The 24090-nt window shown below is 40.7% G+C and overlaps 1 protein-coding gene across 1 annotated transcript in view; it reads left to right on the forward strand.

Annotated features, from left to right (window-relative positions):
• The window catches only part of IGF1 (insulin like growth factor 1), a 77370-nt gene that overhangs the window by 48832 nt on the left and 4448 nt on the right, over positions 1 to 24090 (forward strand). Inside the window, exon 3 of the mRNA XM_075061641.1 lies at positions 10106 to 10287. Within this exon, the coding sequence (XP_074917742.1) occupies positions 10106 to 10287 (182 nt within the window). The remainder of the gene's footprint in view (positions 1 to 10105; positions 10288 to 24090) is intronic.

Consider the following 24090-nt stretch of genomic DNA (forward strand, 5'->3'; position numbering starts at 1 on the left):
GCCAATACTAAATCTAAAATAGCATCACCTGCTGTTGGTTCAGTGATTATCTGGTGAAGAAATCTGTCAACTATCACATCCAGAAATATCTGGGCCCTACCATTATTAGTAGCACCTGTCTTCCAACCTATATCTGGGAAATTAAAGTCTCCCGTAATCACACAATTCCCAATATTTATTTCATTAACAATAGTAAAGAGGCCTCTAACCCCATCTAAATTGGATTTTGGGGGTCCATGTTTTACTTGGATAGCTGAGGGCAGTGCCATCACCACTACCAAAGAAAATTGTTATGCAGTACTTCATTGTTATGAGAACAAATACAAGAAGAAGAGGATATAGTGTAATGTTAATTTATTCTATTGTAACAAGAATAGGGAATATATTCTCATTACAGTTGGAAGAATGCAATCCCAACATCCTCCATGGAAGCTGCACCATAGTATGCAACATTCTGTGAATTCAAATGTAACAATGATCTACTGGCTTCTGATTATCTTATCCTGGACCTTGATAAACCTGGCTATTCTCTTAGAAATGAATTTCTGTCCAGCAAAGCATTTCTCTTGCCAAAGTATAATTTTTTTTGGCAGTGTCTATTACTTTCCAGTGCTGGAATCTGATCTAGGCTTGTAAATTGTGCTGTGCTGGCAAGGTTTTCACCCTCTGGAGAATTGTATTGGTCTAAAGCAATACATCATATTGTTTCCCAATTTTTTGTTAGTTTTTTTTTTTTTTAAGCATTCTAAAACTATACAATTTTCACTTCATACCCCACTGCAATATTACCCAAGCCTATAGGCCTTACTCCTCACATCAGTGCAACTGACTTTGAAAATTACCATATGGTATCTAATGGCCTTATGGCATGTTTAGTAGACTTAATGGCCTCCAAATAGCAGCTCTGTGCAGAGGGCATAGTGCAATTCAGCTATGTGTGAGGGTAAATTGTTACAACCTCTGTACTTCGGAAACAAGTTTAAGAGGGGTTGTTGGGTTTTCTTGAGGGTGGAGGAAATTAAGATTAAATATCCAATGAAGAGCAAAAAATTGTTTCTGAAAGCAGATTCCTAGGGGAAGAAAATTACCCTGTTTAATTATATGGCAGGTTGTCTGGCAGACACTAACTAAAATTAAAAATTAACACAAACTGGAGACTAAATTCACATAGACAGAAGTAATAATTTCCTTCTAAGTGGATTTAGCCTACAGTATGTTAATCTAGGTTTTCCAGAGCTGAAATACAATGTTTGATTTTGTTGTCTGTGTGGATTTCTCTGTCCAAAACACAGTGACTTTTTTCTCATAAAGCCTAATCCATGAATCTTTATATACTTAATTCTGCCACAGCACAGGAGGATGGACTAGAGACCTCTTGAGGTGCCTTCCAGCCCTAAATCTTTATGATTATATGATTCCTCAGGCAAAACTCTCAGTAAAGTCATATGACTTCATATGTTACATTGCTATGCCATCTGAGTGCTCATGCATTCCCAACAAAACTCTCTTAGGATTTGCAAAGACAAAGCCTTTTACAATGAATTAAGACAATATCCCCTATTGTTTTACATTCAGAATGCAATGGAACCAAGTATCCTGCAAAGCAGTAGCTGCGTACAATCTAGTACACTCAATATTAAAAAAAAATGCACAACTCTCATTCAAATGTTACTAGTACTTTTTGATAAAACTCATCCTTTAGTCTCATGCATGTAAAACTTAGGCTTCAGAGCTAGTACATCCATTCACCATATAGTTACAAATACAAATATATGCTCATTTTGGTGGATATAAACAAAATCCAAATTTGGCTCAACATATTAATTGTGCAACACTCAATAAAACATAAAAGCAAAATTGCAAGTAAGTGTTCAGGATTCAAAACAAGTGCAGTACATTTTTATTAAAATCAGCTTGCTTTGTTTGCTAGATTTAAGTTTTAAATAATTCCTAGTGTACAGGAACTTTGACAACAGGTAGCAAGATTTTTGTAAATCTTTCGTACCATCATCAGAACACAGACATTTCCTTTTGATTTTACACAGGTCTCTAGTTTTCCCAGTAGTGACTGGAAACCCTACAGAAAAGCCATAGAAGTAAACTCATGCAGAAGTTACAATGGGAACAATTTAGTCATCAACAGGGGCGTCATTGCAGAAAAATTCTTGGGGGCAAAGTTGTGTCAGCATATAGAACATTATACGTGACAATATCATATCTTCAAAGTCACATGGAGTGAGGCAAACAGTGGAAGACACACAGGCATATGAAAAGTCTGGTGGGGAGGGGAAACCAAGATCGAGGCCTGGCGGGCAACTGCCCCCATTGCCAATAACAAATGATCCCCCTCATTGTCAAGATTTTCAAATGTGATTTTGGGCAACTAATTGCTTAGGTGGCCAGTATTAGACACCCAAAATTGGAGCACTCATAATCACTCATCACACTTAAAAATCCTGGCTTTGTAGATTTGGCAATATTTAACTTGATTTTCACACTTTGCATTTTGTGCTTAAAGTTAAGCATGTGCTTAGGTGGTTTCCTAAATTGGGATGTTTTCCTGAATCAGGGCCTAAACATCACTCTCAGCTTCTGCTCCAGTAATGAGAAATATGTTACTTATTACAGCACAGTGTGAAGACTTGAGTAATGATTCCAATTTGGGTGGTGCCACAGTTCCTTCCAGAGCCCTTGTAGTAGTAAGGTTTCAGAGTAGCAGCCGTGTTAGTTTGTATCCACAAAAAGAACAGGAGTACTTGTGGCACCTTAGAGACTAACAAATTTATTTGAGCATAAGCTTTCGTGGGCCACAGCCCACTTCTTCAGATGCATAGAATGGAACATATAGTAAGGATATATATATATACTGCATATAGTAAGGAGATATATATAGATATATATATATATATACACAGAACAAAATTGCCACCTGTAAGTCTGTTACTGAGTGACCAGTATTTGCTTCAGGTTTGGAGGGGGGAGTGTCTGCAAGCGAGTATTGATCTGTCTCTCAAGAGCTATGAGATACTCATCAGCAACCACACACCACACAACAAAAACACTAACCCAGGAACCTATCCTTGTAACAAAGCCCGATGCCAACTCTGTCCACATATCTATTCAAGTGACACCATCATAGGACCTAATCACATCAGCCACACCATCAGAAGCTCGTTCACTTGCACATCTACCAATGTGATATATGCCATCATGTGCCAGCAATGCCTCTCTGCCATGTATATTGGCCAAACCGGACAGTCTCTGTGCAAAAGAATAAATGGACACAAATCTGACATCAGAAATCACAACATTCAAAAATCCAGTAGGAGAACAGTTCAACCTCCCTGGTCACTCAGTAACAGACTTAAAGGTGGCAATTTTGCAACAGAAAAGCTTCAGAAACAGACTCCAATGAGAAACTCCTGAACTTGAATTAATTTGTAAACTAGATACCATTAATTTAGGCTTGAATAGAGACTAGCAATGGCTGAGTCATTACACAGATTGACTCTATTTCCCCATATTAAGTATCCTCACACATTCTTGTCAACTGTCTAAAATGGGCTATCTCTATTATCACTACTTTTTTCTCCTGATGATAATAACTCATCTTAATTAATTAGCCTCTTAGAGTTAGTTTGGCTACTTCCACCTTCTCATATTCTGTCTGTGTGTATATATCCTTACTATATGTACCATTCTATGCATCTGAAGAAGTGAGCTGTAGCCCTTGAAAGCTTATGCTCAAATAAATGTGTTCGTCTCTAAGGTGTCACAAGTACTCCTGTTCTTTTTGTAGTAGTAAGCTAGCTCTGTGTTTCTGCTGAACTATTTTTCATGACATTTCTCACTGTTATATTACCAGTGTGGTTTCTAATCCTCAGAGGAGGTCTAGATGGCAGAATGGTTAAACTTTCTGTACCTGTCTACACTAGAGCTCCCGATATTGCTACTACCAGTAGAGCTGAACTGTAGCCTCAGCAGTGAGAAATTTGCTGCAGAAAGAAGAGTCTAGCATAGAGAAGGCCCTACTAAATTACTTCATGGCCACTCATTGTTTAAAGGGAAGTACAGAAGCCAGCTGTTTAACCATTGGAATTCTATAATTTGGCTCATTTTCAAGAAACAGCAGAATACTTTGCTACAGTAGATTAAAGGGTAGCCAAAAATTCTATTAAGTAAACTTTGACCTAGAAGATATGAAACCTCTTTGGAGCTAACAGCTGACAAAAAAGGAAACAAACCTCCAAGGACATGAGTATACATCAGCAAAAAGGAATTCCTAGGACTGTTACATGTCCAAAGGCATCATTCTGAAGGTTGAGTAAATATAAGGAACTTTGATGGCAGCCAGAGAGCAGTTTTGACTTCGAGTCAGAACGAAAGGGAAGAACAGTGTGGGTGAGCAGGACTGGATACGTCCTACTGGGATAACAGGATCAATCAGTATTTTTAGGCAATCCTGGCTTTTAGGCAACAGATTACAATATGAGCAGTGGAAGGTTAGGGAACTCATTCCCTTGAATGAACTGCCCTTCAGACCATTTCCTTTTATTATAGAATTTCTTATGAACAGAACAACTGATATTGCATGTGTAGGTCTTCTTGCCTTTTTAAGATATTTTCTCATGCTGTTCACTCAGGTGAGCACTCCAAGCACACGCTTAAGTCTATCCCCATTTAGGAAACCACTAAAGCACATGCTTAACTTCAATGGGACTTCAATGAGACTTAGGCATGTGCTTGAAGTTCAGTGCATGTTTTAGTGCTTTGCTGAATAGGAGCCAGAGGGTCTGATCCTGCAGTCCTTTTGCAGGATCAGACAAAAAGTTACCATTAAAGAAAAAGGTTAGTGTAGGAAATGTTCTGATACGTCTGCATAACAGCTAATTGGCTCTGGTAGAGAACCAGGGATAGTGTTATCGTCTCAGGAAAATTCATAAGACACTGTCATTCACAGGAGATGTAGTCAGTGAAGGGAACTTGGTTCTATATCCAAATTGACTGATGATTTAAAGGAGTATTTAACAAGTGACTTAATCCTATTATGCCTCAATTTCCTAATCTGGAGAGAATAATATTTACTTACTTCCTAGGGTTGTTATGAGGCTTTATTGTTTGTGATCTCTTTTCATGAAAGGCACTAAAGAAGTATTAAATATTATGATTATCACTGAAATCTCATAGCATTTAGACAGATGAAAAACGATGGTGACTTTCCCAATGACTCAAATATTATGATGATAAGGACCATGTGAGACTTTGTCTACTCTTGTGGCAGCATGCGGGATACATGTAGCTCCCTGTCACGGTGAAAGGAAGTCTAAGGGTACGTCTAAACTACCCACCACATCGGTGGGTCGATTTATCGTGTGTAGTGTAGATGCAATAAATCAATCCTTGATCACTCTCCTGTCGACTGCTGAACTCCAGCTCAGCGAGAGGCGGAAGCAAAATTGACGGGGGAGCGGCGGCCATCAATCTCACGCCGTGAGGGTGCAAAGTAAGTGATTCTAAGTCGATCTAAGATACATCGACCTCAGCTACACTAATCTCATAGCTGAAGTTGTGCATCTTAGATCGATCCCTTACCCCAGTGTAGACCAGGCCTAAGTCCACATTGTGAAAGTCTGTGGCAAGGAAAAGGCAGCAGGGAAAGGGTTCAGCAGTGGGAAGCTGCCAGAGCCTTTCCCTATTGCCTTTTCCCAGTACCAGAGCTTATCACTGCAGCAGGGAAAGACTCCAGCAGCAGGGAGATAGCGGCACACTACAATGATAAAAATAGCAGCGTAGATATAGAAGGTGCTGCTTGGGCATGTAGACAGCCATGTAAGGCATATACCGTAGGGTTCTGGTGTGTCTTCACTGTACTCATCTAAGCAGTGTCTCACTGTCTACACTGCTATTTATACCAGTGCTAGCTAGGTGTGCTGTGTCTGTACTCTATAAACAGAATGACTGAGAACAGACTGACTTTTTGATGATGATTCCCTGGTCCTAAGCACCATCTCAGAACCATGTAGTTCGGCTCATTTAAGCCCTGATGCAGCAAAGCATTCGAGCATGTGCTTGACTTTAAGTACATGTTTACATCCAACCTCATTCAGCAAAGCACATTTCAATGGGACTCAATTGTGTGTTTGAAGTTAAGCACATGCTTTTCTGAATAAGAATGGACACAGGTACACGTTTAAGTGCTTTGCTAAAACAGCGCCCTGCTCTGAAGACAGAAGCCATGGCTATCATGAATTGGTTCTGGTTTTTGGCAGAATGTAATTTCTCTTCTTTTCTAGACAAAAAAGGCATACAACTCAAATTGCAATTGATAAACACTGCATCAGTGAATATATGATTCTGATTGTTTATTAGTAATTCAGTAGTGCCCAAAGGAACCAGTCAGGATTAGTGCTTTCTAGGTACTGTTAAAACATGTCAAGTGAAAAATAAAGTTCTTGACCTCAAAATGTTACAACCTAAATTAAAACAAGACACAACAGATTTGTTAAAATCACAATCTGTGAATAGGCAACATGTAAATTGAAAAAGTTAAATTTGATAAATAAACTAATTTCTATGAATAATTTGATGATCTGTGTCAGTGAGAGTTACACAGGCACATCCTGGGACAGAGTTTAACCTGCAATTATTTAAATGTAAAATAAGTCAGAGAGAATCTGAGGGTATGTCTGTACTACCTGCCGGATCAGCGGACACTGATCGATCCAGCGGGGGTCGATTTATCTCATCTAGTCTAGACATGATAAATTTACCCTCGAGCACTCTCCCATCGTCTCCTGTACTCCACCAGGCCAAGAGGCGGAGCCAGAGTTGACTGGGGAGAGTCAGCAGTCGACTCAAGGCAGTGAAGACTCCACGGTAAGTTGATCTAAGTACGTCGACTTTAGCTATGTTATTCACGTACCTGAAGTTGCGTAACTTAGATCGATCCCCCGTCCCCCAGTGTAGACAAGGGCTGAGACAGCTCCCAATACCAGGTAAAGTAAATGTCACTCTATTTTTGACCCCTAAACACTAAGTTCTATAAAATAAGTTATGCTAAGGAGATCAAGTTAGAAAGCTTCAGAATCAAGTCTCTCATATCTCACAGGTAGCAGTGTTCCTTACTGGGTGAAAATAATCTAGAAAATCCTTTAAAAATTTCTTGATCTCTGCACATTTATAAGACATTTCAGTGGTACACACATACAAACACACCAAAAAACAACCCTACACCATAAAATATTACTATAATCTATTACTGGCTTGCTGTCCTGTTTATCTTTATGAAACAAATAATTTAGCAGAGAATGTACAGTATAGAGGCCCTCAGTGGATTACAATGTACTAAATAAGCATGTTTTTCTTTTTCTTTAATTTATAATCCCTGGAAAAAGATGTTTAAAAAAACCCTATTGTTTAAGTTTACAAAGCTCACAGGGACAGTTAGTTCTGAGCTGACGGTATCCCTGGCTATAAAGTTAGACATATTTTATCACTAAAAAAAATCTTTTCTTTTATGGATGTACTGTGGTCTCAGAGGCTCTTGATCAGTGATTATTTGTTTTAATCACAAAGGAGTACAAACTGTACTGTCTTCCCCAAACTGACAACTCCAGGATGTCTTTATGCCTCCAGAATTTACTGTAAAAGGGAAAGAAGCAAAATTTTCCCAATGAAAAATTAAATTCATCTATTTTGTGACAGTCTCACTCTTCATCCAGACTGTGTCCCTTGTCCTTTCCTAAAACTCAGTCTCCTGACAGTTCAACTGGATGTTGTCACTGTGTAGTAGTAAAACTACAGGCTCAGCAAAGAGAGGGCTGCTGCATGCCCAACTCCCTGCCTGGTGTCAAAGAGTGGAGAGAAAAGCAGAAACTAGCCAAGAAATCAAAAAAAGAAAGTCAGAAAGAAGGAAGACATGGATCAGAAGGAGAGAAAAGTAGAAGTGGAAGTTGTGAGGATTTTAATAACTTTATTGTTGGTTAGAGCTGGATTAATACTGGCAAACATTTTCTGTGACCATCAATTTGAGTTATTAAGTGGATTCATTTCTGCTGCATTGGTTCCCCTGTTGTATTCACATTGGGTAAACATTAGTGTCATCAAGTTTTACTTTCACAAACATTTAATGGGCAAACATTGCCTCGTTCACAGAGCACACACTTATCGCAACTGATCAGTGACCATAGGGTACAATAAGCAGCAAACAGTATGCAATACCAGTCCTGTTTCATACATTGTTTCACAACTACACGGTGCTAGGTAGCAGTATACAGCATTCCCTCACCATGCACCTTAATGCTTAATGCTTTTACAGCACTTTACTGGTTATTGCTAACTCAACTTTACTTTCTACTGCTTACTGTTTTCTGATTAAACCACATCTTACAGTCTGTAAAAATTCACTATATTTTTCCCCTTTACACTTAATTTTAGCCTCACATGCAGGTTCAGCGAAGCCCCCTTTTGTTTAAAATGTTAGGAAATAGTATCTTAACAACACTGTCCATTATTTTAAAGAAACTACTATACATTACCTATCTATAAAAAGAGGAATAAGGACAGCCCATGGAATTATAGACCAGTCAGCTTAGATAATGGAGCAAATAATCAAACAATCAAGGTAAGCACCTATCAATAGGGTGATAAGTAATTGTCAACATAAATTTGTCAAACACAAATCATGTCAAACCAGCCTAATATTCTTTGACCGGGTAGCAAGCCAAGATAACGGGGAAGCAGTACATGTGATATAATTCAACTTTAGTAAGGCTTTTGATACCGTCTTACCTGACCTTCTCATAAACAACCGAGAGAAATACAATCTAGATGAACCTACTATAGTGTGGGTGCACAACTGGTTGGAAAATCATACTCAGAGAGTAGCTATTAATGGTTCACAATCAAGCTGGAAGGACATATTGAGTGGGGTCCTGCAGAGATCTGTTCTGGGTCTGGTTCTATTCTATCTTCATAAATGGTTTGGCTAAATGGCATACCAAATACGCTTGTAAAATTTGTGGATGATACCAAGTTGGGAGGGTTGCAAACGCATTGGAGGACAGTATTAGAATTCAAAATGGTCTTGACAAACTGGAGAAATGGTCTGAAATAAGTAGGATGAAATTCAATAAGAAATAAATTGTTCTCCTTAACCACTGAGGACAGGACAAGAAGCAATGGTCTTAAATTGCAGCAAAAGAGATTTAGATTAGACATTAGGAAGACTTCCTAACTTTAAGGGTAGTTAAGCACAAATTACCTAGGGAGGCAGTGGAATCTCTAGGCTTGCACACACTAGCGCTTACTTTTCTATAACTTAAGTCGCTCAGGTAAAAGCCACCCTCGAGTGAGATAAGTTACATCTGTCTAAGCGCCAGTGTGGACAGTGCTATGTGAGCAGGAGAAGCTACTGCCACTTAGGGAGGTAGAGAAATTATGCTGACAGGAGAGATCTCTCCCATTGGCACAAAGTGTCTGCTCTAGCAATGCTAGAGTGACACAGCTACATAGGTAGCCATTCTAGTGTAGACTAGCCCAAAGTCATTGGAGGTTTTTAAGAGCAGGTTGGACAAACACCTGTCAGAGCTGGTTTAGATAATACTTAGCACTGCCTCAGCGCAAGGAACTGGAATAGATGACCTACCAAGGTCCCTTCCAGTCCTATTTTTCTATGATTTTTATGAACAAACTATGATCTTTAAACACTCCTAATTCTACCAATTCAAAGTCAGTTTTCACCCAAATGATGACAGGTACATTGCCAAATGTAAACTTCCTACCCTCAACCTCTTTAGTGCTAAAATAGTTCCAAAAAAGCTTTTAACAACATTTTTATAATAAGAAAAGTTATGGTTTTGCTCAAATGTTAAAATAAAATAGCCCTTAGGCACAGACAAAGGCTGAACATTTTCAGGTGAATGACTCAGAGAGTTATGAACAACTGAAGAAAGGGCCATATAGACATATAGAGTCATATAGGCAGCCTTAACTACAACTGTCACTAGTATTCCAGCTATAATAATGCAGCCTATCATAGGAGTGCTACTGAGGCTTTTGCATTTTTTCCCCAACAATAAAACTCTCCCATTTGTGTTGTGTGCAGGTAAGCCAACGGGGTATGGATCCAGCAGTAGACGTTTACACCACAAGGGAATAGTGGATGAATGCTGCTTCCAGAGCTGTGACCTGAGGAGGCTGGAAATGTACTGCGCTCCTATCAAGCCACCCAAATCTGCACGCTCTGTACGTGCTCAGCGCCACACTGATATGCCAAAAGCACAAAGGGTAGGAGATTTTACTCAAGCCTGGTCATGTAGCAAGTAATGTGTGTTTTACCTAATAAGGAAAAGCATCATGATTGTGAATATTATTTAAAATATCCCCTAGGTTTCAAATATAGGTATCAAAGATTTAGTGGCACTTTTGGAAAGTAATGTCTGTCAAGGGAATGCCTGGTTCCTTGAATATGGAGTATTTCACCTCTAAATTATCTATAGAGTAAAACAGAAAGAAGCATAAACTCTGGCAAGCCAAGTGTAAAATTATAATTAGCCAGGAGAAAAAGGAATTTGAAGAGTAACTAGCAAAAGTCTCAAAAACTAACACCAAAAAGTACATCAGGAGCAGGAAGCCTGCCAAACAATCAGTGGGAACACTGGATGCTTGAGATCCGCAAGGGCACTCAAGGAAGATAAGGCCATTGTGGAGAAGTTAAATGAATTCTTTGCATCGGTCTTCACTGAAGAGGATATGAGGGAGATTCCCACACCTAAGCCATTCTTTTTAGGTGACAAATCTGAAGAAAAGTCTGAGATTGAGGTGTCAGTTGGGGAGGTTAGAGAACAAGTTGATAAATTAAGCAGTAATAAGTCACCAGGACCAGATGGTATCCACCCAATAGTTTTGAAGGAACTCAGATATGAAATTGGAGAACTACTAATTATGGTATGTAACCTATCACTCAAATCAGATTCTGTACCAGATGACTGGAGGATAGCTGATGTGACACCAATTTTTAAAAAAGACTCCAGAGGCAATCCTGGCAATTACAGGCCAATAAGTTTAACTTCATTGCCAGGCAAATTGGTTAAAACTACAGTAAAGAACAGAATTATCAGACACAGATGAATACAGGTTGCTGGGGAAGATTTAACACAGATTTTGTAAAGGGAAATCATGATTCTCCAATCTATTAGAATTCTTTCAGGGGGTCAGCAAATCTGGACAAGGGTAATTTAGTGGCTATAGTGTACTTAGATTTTCAGAAAGCCTTTGACAAGGTCCCTCACCAAAGGCTCTTAAGCAAAGTAAGCAATCATGGGATAAGAGGGAAGGACCTCTCATGGATTAGTAACTAGTTAAAAGACAAGAAACAAAGAATAGGAATAAATAGTCAGTTTTCCATTTGGAGAGAGGTAAATAGTGATGTCCCTCCAGAAGCGGTATTGGGACCAGTGCTGTTCAACATATTCATAAATGATCTGGAAAAGAGGATAAACAATGAGGTGGCAAAATTTTCAGATGATACAAACTTACTCAAGATAGTTAAGTCCACAGCAGACTGCGAAGAGTTACAAGGAGATCTCACAAAACTGGGTGACTGGGCAATAAAATAGCAAATGAAATTCAGTGTTGATAAATGCAAAGAAATGCACAATTGAAAACATAATCCCAACTATACATAGAAAGTGATAGGATCTAAATTAGCAGTTACCAGTCAAAAAAGAGATCTTGGAGTCATTGTGGCTAGCTCTCTGAAAACACCTCCTCAAAGTGCAGCAGCAGTCAAAAAAGATAACAGAATGTTAGGAACCTTTGGGAAGGGAATAGATAATAAAACAGAAAATATCATAATGATACTATACAAATCCATGGTACTCTCGGAGCTTTAATATTTTGTGCACTTCTGGTTGCCCCATCTCAAAAAAGATATATTAGAATTGAGAAAAGGTATGGAACAGTTTCTATATGAGGAGAGATTAAAGACTGGGATTTTTCATCTTGGAAAAGAGACCACTAAGGGGGGATATGCTAGAGAAATATAAAGTTATGAATGGTGCAGAAAAAGTGAATAAGGAAGTGTTATTTACTCCTTGACATAACACAAGAACCATCATGTTTAAAGCAAACAAAAGGAAGTACTTTTCTACACAATGTACAGTCAACCTGTGGAACTTGTCAAGAGATGTTGTGAAAGTCAAAACTATAAAAGGGTTCAAAAAAGAATTATATAAGTTAATGGAGGATAGGTCCATCAATGGCTATTAGCCAAGATGGTCAGGGAAGCAATTCCATGCTCTGTGTATCCCTACCCTCTGACTGCCAGAAGCCGGGCGTGGACAACAGGGGATAGATCACTCCATGATGGCCTGTTCTATTCATTCCCTCTCAAGCACCTGGCATTGGCCACTGTCAGAAGACAGGATACTGGGACAGGACCTGGGTCAGACCCAGTATGGCCATTCTTATGTTCTTACTTTCTTACATTACCAATTCATCACTGTCTAAATGTAATCAGATGGCTACTGTGGATCTACTGAAAATGAGTTTAGAACCTCACTCCAGATCCCACTGGACAAGTATTCACATCATAAAACCATCACTACTGTTGACAGTAAGTGCCATTTTCAATAGAGAAGCCAAACACTAAATGATCATGAACTGATCTCCTCAGAACTCTTTCACTATCTCAGAACAGAGGCACAATGAGGGGACATTAAGGAAGAAGGTTTCATTTCAGCTGCCCAAGAGTGCTGTGTCTACTCTGTAAATTAATAGATGACTTTAGTCTCCAAAGCTGTAGTTCTGGCATTTTTCCCCAGAATGAAATTAATTTAATATTCACCACAGCTATTATATACAGACATAAATGATGTCCAGTGATTCCTTGTTTTGCTCTTGCTCTCCATTATTATTTCACATATACATTACACTAGCACTCTGAGTCCCCATTATTATTATTTGTATCACAGTTGTGCCTAGAGGCTCCATCTAGGATTGGGGCCCTATTGTGCTAAGTGCTGTACATGTATGTAGTAAAAGATGTCCCTGCCCTGATGAGCTTACAATCTAAATGACCCTAAGTAAGCTGTCCATGGCCACTGTCACATCTGGACACGTCTCCACCTTGGTCTCCTGTTTGGCCTCTGAGCATCTCTCCTTTATGTGTTACTTGCCTTTTACACTGTGCAGCACATTTTCTGGGGTTAGGCCTGTCTGCCCTGGCCATTTGACTGAGTACAGTGTGCAGTGGCCTGGTGTCACAACTCTATCCTGTAGGACCCTCTCTCCAAAGTTACATGAAGGAGTTTTTCTCTTTAAAGACAGAATCCAAATTGGCAGGTAAATTCATAATAATACCAACGGTAGTGAGAAAAAGATTTAAATTAAATCAAATTAAATAAAAATGAATGGTCAGCATATTGAGATTTATACTTTGCAAAAGTTAAAGTTGATAAAGCATTTTCAGTGAAAGTTACAGAAGAACAAGCTAGAATTTATATAGTCCTAAAAACAACTTCTAAGGTCTGAATGTCTTGTCAGAAATGAAGCTCCTGCTTTTTTGAGAGAAAGCAAGCCCTGTCCCACCTCTTCCCCAAGGCTTTTTCAACGCTTTGAAGAAATGGCTCTGTAATACTTGCTGAGAGTCAACCACAGAGAGGTACCTCCCACTATGAATGTATGAGGAGTGGAGTCTTCTCCAGGCAAAGATCAACCATAGAGCAGCAGCCTATATGGTTTCTGTATGTCCCAGCACTTTAATGCTCATGGCCTTGGGGGAAAAAAAAAAGAGAAGAACTATGGCAACTCCTCTTTGTGCTCCACATCCTTATGACCTTAGGAGATGGGGTAAAAACATTTTCACTGTGGTTGAAGGGAGAGAAGATTCCCAGCAGCTCCCTACTGGTTCCCCATGACACATCTCCTCCTGAGGGCCACAAGAACAATCAGTCACCCTCTAGACAAGTCTCCACACAAAGAGAAGATGGGGCCGCCCTCATCACCTTGGAACATACTTCTCCTCACAACGGGAAGAAAGATTAGCAGAAAGGTCCTCACAGCCTCCTAGGGTGACCAGATGTGCAGATTTTATAGAGACAGTCCTGATTTTTGGGTCTTTTTCTTATATAGGCTCCTATTACCCCCCTGTCCTGATTTTTCACACTTGCTGTCTGGTCACCCTACATCCTCCCAAAACCTAAAGTATGATCCTAATGGAGGGAGAGCTTGAGGAGGATACTGGAAGAAGAAAAAAGTGGGAGAAGGGGAGGGATTATTGAGAGAACCAGGAGGGGGAAGTGAGCACAATGGGAGGGAAAAGGAGAGGGAGAATGAAGCCTGGGGGAATGAAAGCCAGAAGAGAATGAGAGATAAGCAGGGGGAAATGAGGACAAGAGAAGAGGGACAGCAGATGAAAGAGAGCCCACATTCTGTGGAAGAAAGAGGAGAGGAGGGATTGATTAAGGGACCTGAGAGGAAGAGAGAGAATACATGGATAGACTGAAAGTGAACAGAAGAATGGGGCTGAGAGAGAACTCAAGGAAACCAAAAGAAAGGGAATCATTTACCAGAACAACAGAAAAAGTTGGAGTTTGAAAAAGGGGAGAGAAAAAAAACATCTGTGCAAGAAAGAGAAAATAATTAAGGAGAAATGGGAGGGGAAGAGAGTTGAAAAGAGGCAGTCAGAAAGATGAGAAAAGGGAGGTGAAAGAAGAACAATCTGAGAGAAAAATGAACTGAAATGTTCACTAAGCATTAAGCATGGGGAAAATCAGACTGAGACAAAAGAGACAGGGAAAGGGATGGAAGGAATGAAACTCAGATCTACAACAGATGAAGGGATAAAGTAGAGGGAAATGTAAAAAGAAAGCAAAAAAAAAGACAAATTGAACATTTTTAGAATGCTTTATGTAAAGTTTGATGAGACAAACTTTCCTCTGCCTGATGACAGCCACCAAAATTGGTGAGCTTCTTTCTCCCTTGAACCTCCATTCATCTATGTTAACTACTGCCATGAAATGAAAATAAGCATGAGAAATATTTTAACAGTGGATTCTCTTACAGCACATAGACTAGAAAGTTCAAAATGCAATTAATATACTGCAGACTTTGGAAAGAAGGATGAATTAACTAACTCAGGAACTTGTAGAAATAATATGCATCTAGATGTTATAACTGAAAAGCAAGTTTTAAATGTATTTAAGTAAAAAGGACAGTTATACTATATAATGGCTTTAATAGGTGGTGGAGTTAGTGTTTGAGAAACACCATTTTTATGAACCACTTAAACTAATGTAATATGTATTTTTATTGTTCTTTGCATGGAATAGCTTTTCCAAAACTGTGGTACCTAGGGAAAATTTAATTGGAGCATGAATTCAAGCTCTCACAAATGCAAAGCCAGAATGCCAATATAAATAGAGATGTAGGATATTTCAAAGCTCATGCAGCTTCTGGGACTTCAGTCTCTAGGGCTGTCAATACAGGACTTTTCATGAACATAAATTCACTTTGAAATAAAAAATTAACAAATACAGGCTTACAGACCTTCAGATTTTATACAGCATACAGATGAAACAACAAAAACATGGCAAGCAATTGATTTTTATAATAGGTACATTTTCAAATTTAATAAATTTCACAGCCTTTGCAGTCAACTTTGGAAGTGTCCATTGGGGAAGGCAAGGTTAATAAACTAATGAGGTCTTTTCCTCTAATGCATGCCATATATGAATATACTTAGCTGATTGCTAATCCATGATCTGGCACTCTCATTTTAATGTATGAAATTAATTATGTTAACTGGAAAAAGATTTTTGGGGGTTGGGCACAATTTCTTTATCTGCTTTAGAATATCCGTTGCATAGTTCCTCAACACAAGTCTGCCCCAAAGCCCACTGAAGCCAATGGGAGTCTTTCCAATGACCGGCTTTGAAGTTCTTGCTTATGCCCTAATCTTGCAAGCATATCCTGTTTCTGTACAGAGCCCCACTCACTTCAGTGGGCTTCTCTGTGGGCACAAAGATCCTCCTGTGCAGAATAGTTTGAAAGAATGGGACCTTAGGGCTGACAATTCTTATTCAAACCTATCTCCCATTGAAGTCAAAGAGGGACTTGCCTAAATAAAAACTGAGTAAGGAATTGAGGATTTGACCCCATATTTGCCTATCTACATAAAGACACTGTTGAAGATTTTTTGTGTAGCTGGTGCCAACATACTGACCAACGTAGGAGTGTATTGACCAATATAGGAGTGTACTATTAAGCAACAAGTACTGAGGTTCGATGAGTAACGAGACTCTGAAGTCCAATAAAATATCTGAACGTCATTGAACATCAAAGCCAGCATAAGCACTTTTTGGAAGGAGACTACTTTTCTTTCTGAGGAAGGGATCAACTTCTCTACCCCTGATTGTCTGAGCAAAGTCTGGTAATTTTGGACTATGCCTAAATGTTTCTATCCCTCTGTAATAGAGCTCTGCAGAATGAAATTAAGTTACTAGAAGTAGGTCATCATCATCATAACATGACTTTAAGCCAATACAAATATAACAGTGATTATTATTGCCTGTGAAAGCAGGTGTTCTGGAGGGCTTTAGAACCCCTATAATAGCCTGCTGATAAGGTCATTGGAAAGTCTTTTAAATATTCTCTGTGTTGTTTCAGTGACTCTGATGTGATGAGCCAATTCACATATATAAGTAAGATTGAATAGCATATTTATTTATGATTAAGCTATATTTCAGGCATGGCTTCCTATGATTTGATGAGTGTCTTGTGAGAAGTTTGAGTTTTTCTGTTACAGTAAAAACCATTAATAAGTCAATGAGATGAATTTTACACTCAATTACACCCATTCAGCCCCACTGACTTCAGTGGGAATTTGACCCAGTATGTTCATCAGATAGAAGATAACAGGCTGAGACTTTACATACAGATTTTGCATAAAAAGGTGTATCATGAGGAACAACAGAAATCAAATTCAGGAGACTACAATAGTACAGCAAAAGGCAATTTGAGTTTTATAATAAAGAAATAGAATAAGTTTGAATTTGATTTCCCATTATGAGAGATTAATGCAGATTTTGAGCCTGAGGAATCTTCTGAAAATAAATATTTTCTTCTCAGAAACAGAAGTTTCACTTTTGTGCTCCTTCTTCCCTGGAGGAAAAACTACGTGAGAGGCACATCTCGTAGGCCTACAGGTCCCAGAACTAAATCAATAATAATTTGCACTTCTACAGTGCTTTTCTCCCAGAGCTCTCAAAGCACTTCACAGCTACAGTGTCAACAAATTTAAGCCTCACAATATGGCAGTGACATAGGGAGTTCCTGCTATGGAGACACTTTTACAGTTAGAAGTGAGCTCTAAAATGGACTTAAAACAGAGCATCATTTTTTGTTTTGCTCTAAAACCTGATGGCCAATGAGAGTGAAATTTCACATGTGGTTTGTTTTTATTTCATTTCCATTTTCCATGTAGTTTTTAGTTGGTTTTCTTTTCATAAGTTTCAAACAGGAAGACTTTGAATTTGGGTTTTGACTCAAAAAAAATATTATTTTTTGGTAGTCCTACTTTTCATCAGTGATGGGTATCTCTTTAAAAAAAATATTGTCACAACTACAGCACACTACAGACCACACACTGCAACTGTAACTCTGCCCTCCTAAGAATGCCAACCTCTCATCACCCCCTTTAACTGTTCTTCTGTGCACAAGCCTTTACCAAATGACCCTCTCCCAGTGCAGCCAACTACTACACCAAACATGCACACTTGCTGTCATCGGGGTGAAATAATCTGATAAAGCGACGTGTGCAGAACGATGAGATGGTGGGACTGTAGGCCAAACAACAAACTCCATATTGAGCAAGTGCAGTCTTACATGCCACCCTTCAAGAAAGATTTCTGGATATTGGTGTGTAGTAGGGCGGGACCGGGGCTCAACCCTCTTACACGGAGGGTGGAGGTGAGCCGCGCCAGCTCACCGCACTCCGTCAGCCTGGGGCCCACCCCTTGATGGGGGGGGATGCTGAGGGAACTGGCAACAGTTAGTAGAAGGCCCCGGCCCTATCAGTCGGGCTGGGCACGAAGCCAGGAGTCTATATAGGCCCAGGCCCGTGGGCAGGGCGGGGCAACACACACAGTTAGGCTCAGGCCTTGCAGCAGGGCTGAGCGAGAGACAACCGTCTATACATAAGCCCAGGCCCTTGGGCAGGGCGGGGCAACACACACAGTTAGGCTCAGGCCTTGCTGCAGGGCTGAGCGAGAGACAACAGTCTATATATAAGCCCAGACCCGTGGGCAGGGCGGGGCAACACACACAGTTAGGCTCAGGCCTTGCAGCAGGGCGCCCTGGAGCGATAAGGCAGCCACTGTAGATGGTGTCCTCAGGCAAAAGGGGGGAGTCTGCCACCTTAAAAGGGTGGCAGGGAGAACGCAGGCCCTCCCACTCCACTGCGTTCCAGCCAGGGCCCTAGCAGCGGTCAACGCCGCTGACAGTCAGTGGGGGATCCTGACCGAAACACACTGACATGAGCTCCGGCGAGTCTGCAGCCAGATGGGAGTCGGCTGGCCCCAGGCCACTTCCAACCTCCCCTCACCGGGTACCTGCCTTCACCAGCGTCGTCCGGGGTGGTCCAAACCATGGGTTCCTCAGGAGGTTCGGCGGTGTGAGGGTCCAGTCCACTCTCCGGTCAGGTTCCGGGGGTTCGGGCGGTCCGCGTCCATCCTCAGGGTTACCAGGGTTCGGGCGGTCGGTCCAATCGGTTCGTCTTCGGTTCCAGTCCTCGCACAGGCCGAGCGTCAGAGGGCTCAGCCGGCTTCTCTGGGTACTGCCCCCAGGGGAGGTCAGGCCAGTACCCCTCCGGATATCGGGCGCGGGGTAAGCCGGGGCCCAGCGGCGAGCTCGGGCCCCAGCGTCTGCCTTTCTGGCAGCCTCCTCCTAACTGAGGCTGGGGCCGGACTTTCTGTACGTTCCGTCCGCCCCTTGACTTCCTGGGGGCGGGGACAGGCGGAGGGGGCCTTAGACTTCCTGTCCCACCCCTTGACTTTCGGGGGGCGGGGACAGGCGGCAGGGCCTCCGCCCGGGGCCACAGCTTCTCTGGCCTATTCCCTTCAGGAGCATGGGGTAGGGGGGTCCCATCGCTACATGGTGGTTAGTCCCATCGCTACATGGTGCAAACTACAATGACACACAGCTCCTATCAGTCCTCAGTGTTGAAACCTTGGGAAGTAACATGTTCGCAGGCAGCCACCTGAAAGGATGCCAAAGGAATCCCTATACTCACTAGCTAACCAGGGAGTTAGATTCAGAGCCTCAGGAGTATTTAGGCACCTAACTCTCATTCATTTCAGTGGGAGTTAGGCCCTACTTACCAAGAAAGATAAGGCTGTCCCCTGTCCAGAGATACTATCTTTCTGGGTCCAGCATACAAGGGCAGCCAACTGCAGGTTGTTGTTTTTCCTCTGGGCAGAAAGGACTATTTGTGGACAGGAAATGCTTTTTATTTTATCATGAAAATTGATTTTCTGCAATACAAAACCACAATTGTTTCTAGCAGCATATCAAAAAATTTTACTTCCAAACTCAACTAGCAAAATTCACAGGCTTTGCAGAAGGTGAGAACACTGTTACACTTCTAATTTAAAAATGCCCTAATTCTAGCATGGAACTTTCAGTCCAGCCAGCACCAAGAGTTTAAATAGTCATAGTTGAAAAAGCCAATGGCTTGTTCTAGAGTCACAGCCTGAGATAACCATTGTGGCTAGACCAAAGTATTTTGATTAGTCAGAAACTAGTCAAATCTGGGCTGAAAGTTAGGTAACCCTTTACACTGTCTTGTGCTGAAAAGTATTCTTCCATTGAAAGTGATCTGTGAAAGAAAATTATCAGACTTCTCTGACATTCCTCAGGATACAATCTGGACCATGAAACAGCTCTGTCCCCTTAATTGTCTAGCCTGTGGTGCCTTTTACACTGCTTTTCAGTCAGAACATCCACTACTGGCCCATTCACACAGCCTCCAGCATGCAAATTCACTCCCAGATAAATACATGAGCTCTCTGACCAGTCACTCATGAATTAAACTGAAGGGCAACACCTGCAAATTCTTAGTCCCAGCCTTGTCCCCCAGAAATGAGCATCTACTACAGTCCAGCACACCACTGAACAATGAAAGCCCATAGAAAGTCTGTCATTTCATCAAAAGAAAATGATATGTGCACCAGCCTTGTTATCCCAAATGGAGCTTTCCACACACTCTAATCCAAACACACTGGTTAAGATAAAACAATAAGATAATTTTATTAACTACAGAGAGAGATTTTAAGTGTTTACAAGCACTGATGCATAAAAGTCAGGATTGGTTACAAAAGAAAATTAATGCCTAACTTAACACGCTAATACCTAACTTAACAAACTAAGTGGCCTTAAAAGCAAAAGTTTTGTATCATCATATGCTGCTGTAAATTTCATAGGCTAGGTCTCCTTCCAGCCTGGGGCCACTTGCACCTTAGCTCAGTCCTTTGAGCATAGATGATGTCATGAACAGAGAGATGAGAGGACGAAAGGTGTAGTCAGATGTTTTCCTCCCACTTTATAACTCAATTGCTAGTGCTAGAAACATCCTTGCTGAGTTATGGTGACACACAGTCCATTGCAGATGTGAAGTTTGAATCACCCATGTGATGAAATGTAAATTTCTTGTTTAAATCTCTCCTCCTGCCCCGCTGGAGGATGGCCATTTAAATAGGTGATGGCCCTCTAACACCTGTCTGGGGTGTTAGTGTGTCTTTGTCTCTGCAAAACTGGTTTCAGCCTGCCTTTCTAACTCTGGAACATGTTACAGCAACATTATACTGTAGAAATTTATAACGTTACTTACAATGTTGATACATATATAGTTTACCAGGACAATAATGTTCAGCAGATTATAATTTTCAAATTATATCTCAATAAGGCATATATTATACAAAATTTATCATAGTCTTGTAAAAGTGGTGACCATAAGAGTATAGACCATCACACCTTCCCATAAAACAAATAATAACTTACCTTTACCCTCTACAAGCTGTCCCCATTCTCTTGTAGGGTGCTCCAATCACTCTGATCTCAGCACAGTGGAAGCTGGCCTGAGCCTGAAAGAAAAATGCAACAAAAAATGTGAAATGGTTTTAGGTGATGTAGTTGCCCTTTTTTAATGTGACTTGTGAAGATATTGATGAAGTTACTGGAATTTAATACTTTGCCTTTTGTCAGTCACTCTAGTATTATTACAAAACAAGAGCCTTGTCATGACCAACAGGTCTCCAACCTGGGCCCACAAAGTTCATGGGAGCATCCACACTCCATCCCTCCACCTAGCAGCCTACTGGCAATAGCTTACCTGAGACCAATGAAGCAAGCTCCAATGTAAGGCTTCATCTATGAGATGCAATTGGCAAAGTCCCAGAGCACCTGATTGGCTTGCTGTCCCTATTTAAGCCAGCAGCAGGAACAGGAAGCTGTATGAACAACTGGCTTCCATCCTGCTCTGGACTGTGTGCCTTGTGCTTCCTGCTATCTACTACCTGCTATTGCTTCCCTTGGTCTCCTGCATTCCAACCTGGCTTGATTCAGGGCATCTGACTTGCGGTTCCTGACATCCAGGCCCCAATATCCTGACTTGGCCTGACTGGTTCCCGATTCATGGTTCTGATCTTCCAGTTGACTCTTGGCTCCTGTCCTGTGTCTGCAGACTCTGGCGCTGACTACTAGGTCTGGCTGACCATGACCCAGCCATGACAATCTCAATCCTGCAAACATTTTACTTTAAACATAAAATTCAATGGGACTATTTCAATGTGTAAAGTTAAGTATGTGTGTAAGCGTGTGCAGGGTCAGAGCCAACCAAAAAATCCTCACCAACCCCAGCTTTTCATTGAACAAGCTAATCCAGTGGTGGGCAACCTGCCACGGCCTGTCAGGGTAATCTGCTGTTGGGTTGCGGGAGAGTTTGTTTACGTTGACTGTCCACAGGCACGGCCACCTGCAGCAACCAGTAGCCGTGGTTCACCATTCCCAGCCAATGGGAGCTGCGAAAAGCAGCATAGGCTAATCTGTAAAATCAGTGCTGTAACATGTCCCATGTCAAAAACCATTTTCCAACCTCTCTCAATCAAGTTAGGTGTTAGCATATGGCAAAAAAAAATAATGAGTTTAATTTCAGTAACACTCAAACCCACATCTTTTTCTATGGCTTTTATGTTTTATGTTCTAAATAAAGCACATGTAATACTGCAAATATAAAATCACACATGTACAGCTATCTTAACTTGGAATAATCAATGCAGAATAGTAATAGCCACCAGTAATTTTCTTCTATTCTACCTTATTTGGTTGCATGTAAATTAGCAAGAATAATTATCAGTACTACATATCTTTTTACCAGTACCAGACAGCAGCAATTTTAACCCTTGCTACAACAGATTAGGTTCCACAGACAACTCCATTGATTCCTTAGATTACTGTTAAATTGTTACACAGTGTATGTTTCAGTGCAAAGTTTTCCAAGCCACACATGAAAAATTCCAAAGTTGGGAGTGAATTACAAAAATGCTGGTAAAAAGAACAGGAGTACTTGTGGCACCTTAGAGACTAACAAATTTATTTCAGCATGAGCTTTCGTGAGCTACAGCTCACTTCTTTGGATGCATAGGATGGAACACACAGACAGGAGATATTTGTTAGTCTCTAAGGTGCCACAAGTACTCCTGTTCTTTTTGCAGATACAGACTAACACGGCTGCTACTCTGAAAAATGCCAGTGGAGCCACAGCAGATTTACACCAATGTAACTGTGAGCAGAATTTGCTAAAAGTGCTTGTTAATTTGTGTGTTATTGGAATACTCTGCTGGAAGGTATTACCTAGATTTCTTAGCAATACAATAGGATAGTTAACTGAAGTCTGTTAAAAAATTGTTTATCTAGTCAGAATCATTAACTGATAGGCATTGTCATCTAAAATTGAAAGTCTTTGTGTGATGAAAAGTCTTTATACTTAAATCCAGCTAAGCTGAATGTAGTTATCCATGTAAAGAAGCAAACAAATTACTACAGAGGACATAACCTAATCATATACTAATATGCCTAATACCAAGAAAAGAAGACATCACCATATTTTTACAATTAGCAAAGAGATGTTTTAAATCCAATGTACACTGTACTTTGTAACACCTTTATACCAAAGTCTGAATTACACCAATTACCAAACTGGTTTTCAGGTAGAAATCTGATTTTCAGACAACATGTATAAAATGTCTAAGATTGCAGTATAAAACTGTGGGAGCAGCTCTCCATTATTTAGGCCATGAGGTAACATTGTTGCTTTCCTCAGCTTTCCTGTGGAATTTAAGTTTATAATTCTAGATATGGTGGGCTGTACATCCCGTGTTAAGAGCGTATATTTTTATTTTTCTGATTTTTTTTCTCTTCTGCCAATAAAAACATAGTCAATTTATCCCTAAATTGAGTTTTGGGTTTTGACAGTTATTTAGAAAAAGGACAGGCCAGCACTCTCAAAGGAAATTAATTTCAGTCCAGGCAAAGAGGTAGAGAGATTACCACAACAGCCTGTATGTAAATCAAGGATGTAGGGAAGGCTATGGCTTTGCTGCTCCTACATAGTAGTGCTGTGGTTACCACAGTGGGCACAAAAAGGCCTGTTGACTTAAGCTTAAAAGGCACCATCACTCTTGTACATGTAAGGGTTATGCAGGCCATTGTTTTTAATATGGACAGTCCTGTTTTTAAAAGCTTTGTCCCCTGTCCAGTACTGAGACAAAACCACATGCAGTTTTGTCTGGTATCACAGATTGGGGGAGGGGGTGAACGCCATTTTGAAGAGTGCACTGTTCTGCCCCAGCCAGCATGCGAGGTCACACTGGTGGGGGTGGAGTACTCTCCAGAAGGGTGTTCTCTGTGTGGCATGACCTTGCACGTGCCATGCATTCAAGGCCACACTGGCAGGGAAATGCCCACATTGTTCCTGGAATGTCCAGCATTCTGGGAATGCATGACTGGCCACTCTTGTAAGGGTATCACAGCCAA

The sequence above is a fragment of the Chelonoidis abingdonii genome, chromosome 1, assembly GCF_003597395.2.
Source record: "Chelonoidis abingdonii isolate Lonesome George chromosome 1, CheloAbing_2.0, whole genome shotgun sequence".
In the NCBI taxonomy this organism is placed as follows: Eukaryota; Metazoa; Chordata; order Testudines; family Testudinidae; genus Chelonoidis; species Chelonoidis abingdonii.